The following is a 9,386-nucleotide window of genomic DNA, read 5'->3' as shown; positions in this document are numbered from 1 at the left end:
TATAGTGGTTTAGATGACTGGTTTCCATCTCGTTTGCAGTGTGCCCAGGTGCAAACATGTCATTGTCAAGTCCAGACCAGGCTTCAAGAATCAAGATTGGATTGGGTTTGCCTAATTATTGCATCTTTCCCCACCTAAATCGAGTTTGGTCGGATGGTTGAACCGAAATGGTTAAACCGGAACAACTCGCCAGTGATCAGCTGCTTCTGAGTTATAGTAATTGTTCTCTTCTCTTCACCAAAACAAAAGTCCTGGTAATTGTTGCGGTGTGTTAGAGCCACTCATCTAGAATTATCTGGGCGGAGAGAGAGAGAGAATCTAATGGGAGACGGGGCCATGGATAAATAAGATGATTGGGATGTGACAAACATCACGCAGGGTTGGGGTGTGGGGTCGTCTCATCTGATACGTGAGTTTCACTTGCTAGTTACTACCCAATAAGGTGCTCATGGCGCACATTAGCAAGTACCATTTTAACGCTTTCACTGTTTTTTACTTATACCTTTTTACCGTTTTACGTCATTGCCATTTTAGAATCCACGGAAATAAAAAGGGGTCGGCACCCTCTGCACTCTGCACTGCAGAGTTCAAAATGTCCAAGCACTGAAAAAGGCCCACCTTGAGCGAGAGCGGACCGTTGCTACTCGGGTTGCACTGCAGCCAAACAAGTTGATTGGTGTAAAATTGCAAAAAGGAAAAAGAAAGAAGAGAAAACCTCTCTCTCTCTCTCTCTCGTTGTGTGGAGTGGAGCCCATAGCTGCCCCTCTGCTTTGCTGGCTTTGAGCTCTCCCTTGTTGGTTTTTATGGGATTGTCTGCTGAGAGTTTCAGTTCGCCCAATCGGCACTTCGGCTGATTGAAAACTCATTTTTCCTTGTTTTTTTCTTCTCTTGTTCAATCTTCTCCACTGCCTACTCCTTCATCCACAAGAGGGAGAGATAAAAAAGAGAGAGCGAGAAAAGAAAACGAAAGGGAGAGGCCTCATCTATTTCTATCTGATTTGATGGATCTACAGATCTAACGCTCTCGGAATCACATGGACTGCTCTCTCTTTTCAGATCTCCATCGTCTCCAGCTGTAGAACCCAGTAACTGTCCTGGAACAAGAAAGGAGAAAAGCCTAATAATAAGGTCCGTTTCTTCTTATTGTACTGCTTCTTTTTTTTGGGAAAATGTGTAATTTTCCGGATTAAGGGTTTTCTTTTTCGGCTTTCTTGATTTTGCGGTTTTTCTCAAAGTGTGAAAATTGAGATGGGTTTTTGATTCGAGTATTAAGACCTTGTCGATTTGGAAAGGTGTATCTTGACTTCTTGTTATTCCACAGCTGCTTGCTGTTTTTTTTTTATAGTTATATATATATATATATATATATATTTCAATTTCTGCGGTTATTTAGATTTTATTTGTCTTAGTTCTTCTGTTTCGAAGAGAAACATATGTGGGTTTAAGATTCCAGACCTTTTTCGCTTTGTATTAGCGAGAGGTTTAACTGAAGCAAACCAAGAAAGGCAGGTTTTACCTTTTCCTTTCTCCCCTCAATTACTTTCGGCTTCTTCAATTTGTGTTGGTTTTGTTTTAATTCTGTGGCTTTTCTTTTGATTTATGCTTGTGGTTGTGCTTCCTTGTGCAGTGGAGGAGAAGGCAGGTGGCTTTCTTTATCTAGTGGGGTTTGGATTCGTGTTACATATTTCGTAGATGTGGAGAAATTGGAGGCTGGTTTGGATGAGATGAGGTATGTTATCGGGGTTGATGAACCTTCTGAGGGCCTGTTGGCGGCCATCGTCGGATCGTTATGTCCATACGGGCTCGGATGCTGTGGGTCGACAAGATGGGCTTCTATGGTATAAAGACACTGGGCAGCACTTGAATGGCGAGTTCTCCATGGCCGTGGTTCAGGCCAACAATTTGCTTGAGGATCAAAGTCAGATTGAGTCGGGCCCTTTGAGCTCACTCGAGTCCGGGCCATACGGGACTTTTGTCGGTGTATACGATGGGCATGGTGGCCCTGAGACGTCACGCTACATCAACGATCACCTCTTTCATCATCTAAAGCGTAAGATACCCGGCTCCATTGGAACATCAGACAACAGGCTGACTTTTCATACATGCAAATGGATTCTGTTGCGTTTCTGTTCAGTGGTTTGAACTTGGAGATCACTTGGTTATTTTCTAACGCTTCCTTTTGAATTAATGATTGTTTTTAGGGTTCACTTCCGAGCAACAGTCCATGTCAGTAGATGTAATACGAAAGGCATTTCAGGCAACAGAAGAAGGTTTCCTCTCTGTCGTTACTAAACAGTGGCCAATGAAACCCCAGATTGCAGCTGTTGGATCTTGCTGCCTGGTCGGTGTGATATGTGGAGGGACCCTATATGTTGCCAACCTTGGAGACTCTCGTGTTGTTCTAGGGAGGCTTGTCAAGGCAACTGGGGAGGTGCTCTCTGTCCAGCTTTCAGCGGAGCACAATGCGGGCATAGAGTCTGTGAGACAGGAATTGCATTCTTTGCACCCGGATGACTCACGGATTGTAGTTTTGAAGCACAATGTATGGCGTGTAAAGGGCCTCATACAGGTAAGTTAACCAGTCACCTTTTTAAAATTATTCCCAGATCTCATTAATCTGTTTAACCTTTTCTTTGGGTAGAAAGTAAATACCGAAAACTTTATTAGAAATGATCAATGAAGATGCAAGAGGAGTTTGTATTCAAGGAGAGAATAGCCATGGCAAAAAAAAAGGTTAATCTGTTCAACCTTTTCTTTAGATAAAAGTAAATAATGAAATTACAAATTAGAAATGAAAGGAACAGAGAAAGATGTAGGAGAAAGCCTAGAATCCAAGTAGGGAATGGACATGCCAAGAACATACCAAACCCTGGCCAACGGTCAGAAAAAAAGATCATATCCACCTTTAAACGTATCTGTAGTATCACTCCTGAGCATTAGAATCAACCCAGCCCAACCTTTCCAAGGATATGAGATGCCAAATCTAGAACAAGCCAAGGTATAAAGTGAAGAAGGAAGACTCCATGGGCAGCTAGATGAGCAATACTGGACAATAATAATCCTTGAATCACCTTCAAGCAATACCCCATCAGAACTCAGAGAATGGGATCCCTTGAGGCTATGCACTGAAGGGATTTTAACTTTATTTGCTCCCTTTAAGTAGGCGTCTGATACATGAATGATTGGAACCCTTTTCCCCTTGTCGTTACCTAGGCACTTACTAATAGGGCTGTTGCCTGTATTGTGTATTTAAAGTTCTGGTATAAATTCTTGTCCAACACCTTGTTTACCCTCGTTTGTCACTAGAAAATTGAAATGCCTGTGAAACCATACCAGTGAGCAACCATGAAAATTGATCTCTGATATTATCTTGGGAACAGGTGATGATTTCTTAAATAGCATTGTGGGTGGACCAATGAAGTATGTGATATATACTATATTTGTGTGTGTGCGTGTGCATATATATGTGATATATATTATATTTTTTTGATAAGTATGTGATATATACTATATTTGTGAACATTAATGATTAAACACCTGGTCTACAATTTCAGCAACCACATATTGCTGGTACCACAATTTCAGCATGGGTTTTCCACATACGTGTGACTGTTTTGACAGAATGCTGTCAAGCTTGGAAAATAGTGCAGGAGTTTATGAAAGATCTTACACAATTTGGAGAATTGGGGGGTGGGTGGGAGGGGTGAGGTTGATAGGTGGATTTCTGCATCCAATCTACCACTCTTTTTAATTGAATTACTATGGTCTATCTTATACTGAGAACTATGCTCTCACATCGAATAACATTTTAGAAATATGCATTCAGTGATGTTCCCACCAGGGCTAGCAGATTCAAGTTTTTATATTTAAATCTGCAATGAGAATGTAATATATATGTATTTTAAGTCCTAATCAAATTGTTCATGTCTATCAAGGATTCAAAGTGGCTCCAACAAATCAAAGGAAACAACTTTTTCTTTTCCCTGTGCTCAAATTTACTAGGAGTTGTTTGGCTTATAAGCAAGTTGTTGAAGGACATCCTAGTAATGACATAAAATGGGTACACAAGTAAAAGTTAGACAACTGATGCTTATCCCTATCATAATTAGTTAAGCATGTAGGATCTCCTTCAATGGTAAGTGTCAAGTGAGAAAAGTAATTTGACATTTGATCTAGCCTAGGATTGGTTTTCGTTGGGGATTTTGTACAGTTACTTGCCAATTTGTTTTGGATCTCTTTTGTTTTAATTGTTAACAGGGGCCATTACTTGGTGTAATTGTAAAATCTTTGGGTTGTCAAGAGTAAGAACGCAGGTTCAAGTCTTGAGAGTGGTCACTTCGTGTGAAAAAAATGCCAAAGGTAGGATCATATCCTATCTAACCCCTCCCAGGACCCCAGATAGCTGGGAGCCTGGCACCAACATTGGGTAATGGCCTTTTTTATTGCTAACAGTAGTAAAGGAATTTTTTTCCTTGGAAGAAATCCTCATGACTGGGAGATGGCTTGGTGAACCATGTATTTTTCAACTACAAATTCTCAGTGAGCTTCTGGACCTGGGTGAGAGGAATATTTGGGCTGCAGAATGTTGTCTGGAATCAATTGAAGCCCCTTTTTCTGTCATTTAGGGTATTTGGTCAAAAGAAATGCTAAGATATTTGAAAGCAAAATACAGTCAGAAGATTTGGTTGTTAGGAAGATACAAGGCATGATGTTTTCATGTCTTGGAGTTCATAAACTGTTTAGGAGAATACTCTGTACTTCTTTTCCCCTGAAGGAGACTCTTTTTGTGCAATTGGCACTAATCAAATGCAATTTACTTGACTTTTTGTATATTCATATTGTATGGTCTCTTGGTGTACATGGGTTCTTTCATTAGTCATTACAAATCCATACTATACCTTCTTCAAAAAAAAAAAAAAAAAATGCAAGTTATGTTGTTACTGGCTTAGGTGGCCCACTATTGACCGTGTAGGTGTTACTGTCCAACTTTAAGATGTCCTTTTTTGAAGTTGTGACATGGCAATGATTAAGGCTGTCAACAGACTCTGCCTATTGGATAGGATGCAGATTTGGCCTCATCCAATCCAATAAAAATCCAAGTCCAATTATTTGTAATGCATATATATTATAATATTTCATATTATATACATTTCATGTGTAAGTTCAAAATAATTATTTTTTTTATTTTTTATTTTAATGACAAGTGCAGTCATATTAAACCTGAATCTGAATTGAGTCCAATATTTTGGATTGGATTTAGATTTGGAAATTCAATAATCAGATTGGATTCAAATGTAGCTGAATCTGATCTATATTCAACCTGATTAGAGACCTAGTATTGATGGTTGTTTCTTAAGACCCACAACATACTAGAGATGGGACTATGGAATGTTAAGTAATGAAGTGGCAGAGGGCTAATATTTTTTTTAGCTGAGTTAGGGACATCTGGACGTGTAGTTTTCCAGTCTATTCCCTATCTCTTTACTGCTTATCTTTTTCTGTTTATTTTTGGTATTACATATTACACATGACAGGAGGATCAAGGGGATTGGGACAGAACAGGGTGCATGTGAGGTCCACTGACCTTTTCACAGAGAGCCTACAGTCATGTAGGCCTGCGCCTCCATATTTGGAGAGATGCCAATTGACCATCTCAGCTACTGGGTCATCAGCATCTTTTTCTCTTTATTGTATCTTTGACCAGAACTTTTTTGAGAGCTAGGCTGTACTTTGAACTGAGAATATTATCTTGTTGTCTAAACAAATCTTGGAGACATAATCTCTGGGTTATTCTGTACTTCAAAATCACTGACTTGATCTTAAACCATTTAAATGCCCATAAACTAGACTATGTATTCTTATTTCCAGCTTCATGTGTAGTTACATAGATACTGCCTAATGTATCCAGTTATCTTCATTGAACTTGTGCTCGAATTGCAATGTTTTCTCCTGATTTTCCTTGTTCTAGGTCGTAATCATTGCTTTGATTATATTATTACAAAGTGTGGTTTGTCAATCTTACAGTTTGATGTATTATTTATGGAGAGTTTTCCTATGTCTTTGACCATATTCGTATTAACTTGAGCTTTGTAGAAGTTTGTAATTTGCTAAGGTTGCCTTGTCAAATCGTGCTGACAATAAAAAATGAATTTAGCCTTAAGTAGATGTTTTGGATAGTTTGTGTCTTTGTGAGGCTTATGAGGGAAAGAAGCAGTAGAACTATCTCAATTGTGTGCGAAGATGTTGAAATTGCCTTGAAAAAGGTTACATTTTGCCAAGTTATTCTGATGATAGAACAAATGCACTGATTTAGGTTATCAAAGAAAAAAGAACAAATACATTGGAAAGATAAATTACTGGGATGGATGAAGTTGAACAACTTGGACATGGGCATATGGCAATGGTAGATCTTGATATGGCATGGTGCCTTGTATCCTTAACCGTCTGGCATGTCAATCTTTAGAAATCACGTCAAAGTTGGCATGCTCACAAGTGTCAATTTACACATAATTTAAAAGTGCACTGGAAATATTTTAACTAAATTCCATTCTTAATAGATGAGTCCATGTGTCCATAAGATTCAATTACATAAATGATTTAAAAATAAGTAAAAATATGTCCATAATCATATCTGTCCGACATTCCAATATTTAGAAATCATGGTGCAGTTAATGTAGCAGTAAAACTCGAATGATGTAAAAAAAGCAAAGGCATTACCCAATACTGGTTCCAACTATCCAGGGTCTTGGGAGTTGGGAAGTGTTCTACTAGATAGAAGACTTTGCATTTTAGCATGAATTGGTCACTTTCAGGCTCAAATCTGCATTCTCACACTAGTCAACCTGAGATTTCACCATCACCATGCAATGTCCCCAATTAAAAAGTACAGTGAAATATGTTAGACAGTATAGAGCACTGGCATGAGGTACCCACAATTGGATACCTCACTCAGATAGGTAATGAGATAGGTGTAGACAGTGTAGCTGGGTAGAGATGTTATGTTATTGGGTGCTTCTGTGCCTGAATAATGTAGTCCTAGGATCTGGTTTTTGGCTTTGTTTATGCATCTTTGATAAGTTGTTTTTCCTTGAAAGAGTTGTTGGTAAACTAGAATATTGCAATTTTCTCATCTTTTGCATTAACAAGTCTCTTTGAGCTGGTTATTCATTAAAATAAAATTGTGGAAATGAAAGAAAACTTGGAATGAAAGTGCTGACAGGTTATTGAAAGAGTTGGGGGCAATATTTTGGTGTCCCATTACCAATCAAAAAATATTTTGGTGGTGCATTTTGGGGACAGAGATTTTGAACAATTCTTTCTGGTTCAGAAATTTGCCAATAGATAGGAGGTTCAACGGTTCATTTCCACACAATAAGAGGCCAGAACTTTGATTTCTAATATGAGCATCAACAAACACATCTGAAGATTCTTTTAGTAAGGGAAACAGCCAATAGGGAAGATGCATTCTGGGAATCTTCTATGGGGGGCTGACATTTGTAAACTTTATTTTTTTACTATCTTAGGCTTCTGGTAAGCCTATTTTTAATAAAGATAATGGATTTAAGGTTAATAAATTGGGATGCCACTGATAAGTATGAATTTCATAACCTATGTAACTGGCAATTAGGGCTGGCGCTTCCAAATGTTGCTGCTTAGAATGTCTATTTTCATTTTTACTAGATTTAATTGAGGTTTTTGTAGATACTGAAAACTTATTTAGAATTAAGGTTAATATTTCATTTCTGTTTCCTTTCGGTAGTGTAACAGGATTTATGACCTTCAAATGATTTCTCTCTGATGTTTTTTCCCATCTGGCAGGTTTCTAGATCTATTGGCGATGTGTACTTGAAGAAGGCTGAGTTCAATAGGGAACCTCTGTATTCTAAGTTTCGCTTGCGTGAACCCTTCAGGAGACCAATACTGAGCTCCGAACCATCAATTTCAGTGCATCAATTGCAGCCACATGATCAATTTCTTATATTTGCATCTGATGGTCTATGGGAGCACCTTAGCAATCAAGAAGCAGTCAATATTGTTCAAAATCATCCACGCAGTGTAAGTGTTATCTGGACAGACCCTTACCTGGGAATCATTATTTCTATAACCTAAGAGATTAATTTCCATCATCTAGTAGATTGTCTGTAAAATGTACCTTGACATCAGTGGAATTAGTCATTTTAACATGAAATAAAATCTAGAATCCTGGGTACCTGGATCTGGATGATGGATCAGATAGCCTTATGTGTACCTTGACGTCAGTGGAATTAGCCATTTTAGCATGAAATAAAATCCAGAATCCTGGGCACCTCGATGATGTATCTTGTTTAAATTTTCATTTTTGCTAATAACGTAAGAGATTTGTTTGAAAATTTGCTCACATTAGTTTGGAACAACATTATAGTAACCAATAAAAAACGTTTTGGGGGCAACCTTTTAATTAGCCACTGGAGTTGACGACTTATATTTAAGGGAAAATAGAAACTAATGCTTTTGTTGTGGGTGGACCTATTATTAAAGGGTTTGTCTATTCACTGTCCTCTTGGGTGTATTGAGCTTTTTTACTGCTGCATGTTTTTTTACTAGTCCACTCCACCTGATTCCTGTCTAGGTGTCTTTTATAACATGTCACACATGTGCCCAACTGACTTCAAGTCTCTGTACTGTATAAATTAAAATGGACCACCCCCTTCGGTTCGGTGCTATAGCCAGGAAAATGTAACAATATATTTTTGCCTGGTTAGGTGGAAATACATGATCTGAGATTTATTCTTACTGGTATAAAAGTTCTTATGCTCATGCAGGGAAGTGCTCGGAGGCTTGTGAAAGCTGCACTGCAGGAAGCAGCAAAGAAAAGAGAAATGAGATACTCAGACCTGAAGAAGATAGACCGTGGAGTTCGCCGGCATTTCCACGACGACATAACAGTCATCGTTGTTTTTCTCGACTCAAATCTTGTGAGCAGGGCAAGTACAGTCAAAGGTCCCACGCTGTCTGTGAGAGGGGGTGGGATCAACCTACCTGCAAACACTCTTGCCCCTTGTGCCACGCCTGTGGAACTTGGTACCACATGATGAAGCCATCTCTTTTATTCTCTTTGTTGTACTAATATGTGACCCTACTTGAATCCTCTGTGACTGTCAGGTAGCATTCAAGAGAGAGAAAGAGAGTAGGAGGCATTGAATTCTTTAGTGTACACTATAACATTTAACTGTGGGGACAGGTAAATGAATTTAGTTTCGGAGCTTCAAAAGAAAAAAAAGGTGGGGAAGGAAAGAATTTATTTCCTTGGAACAGATCCTCCTACTTGTCTTCTTTCGAATCTGGCTTCTGTAAATTGTGTGAAACATCTTCCTTGGCAATCGAAGTTCATCTTTTCCTTTTCCCCA

At 38.7% G+C, this 9,386-nt stretch overlaps 1 protein-coding gene across 2 annotated transcripts; it reads left to right on the top strand.

Moving 5' to 3' along the window:
* The first annotated feature begins 578 nt into the window (after positions 1 to 578).
* LOC104603663 (putative protein phosphatase 2C 60) lies at positions 579 to 9,386 on the top strand. Of its 2 annotated transcripts, none has more exons than XM_010267743.3 (5): positions 579 to 1,128; positions 1,628 to 2,050; positions 2,202 to 2,569; positions 7,819 to 8,055; positions 8,802 to 9,386. In XM_010267743.3, exons 2-5 carry the CDS (start codon positions 1,732 to 1,734, stop codon positions 9,069 to 9,071), a joined length of 1,194 nt encoding a protein of 397 aa, XP_010266045.1. In that variant the 5' UTR covers positions 579 to 1,128; positions 1,628 to 1,731; the 3' UTR covers positions 9,072 to 9,386. The 2 variants fall into 2 exon arrangements, with proteins under 2 accessions (XP_010266045.1, XP_088743854.1); XM_088887728.1 differs by lacking the exon at positions 579 to 1,128 and adding an exon at positions 1,156 to 1,505.

This window comes from Nelumbo nucifera, chromosome 5 (genome assembly GCF_055504915.1).
Source record: "Nelumbo nucifera cultivar China Antique chromosome 5, China Antique-T2T, whole genome shotgun sequence".
In the NCBI taxonomy this organism is placed as follows: Eukaryota; Viridiplantae; Streptophyta; class Magnoliopsida; order Proteales; family Nelumbonaceae; genus Nelumbo; species Nelumbo nucifera.
Note: the sequence above shows the minus strand (reverse complement) of the source record. Positions and strands in the feature narration are given on the sequence as shown.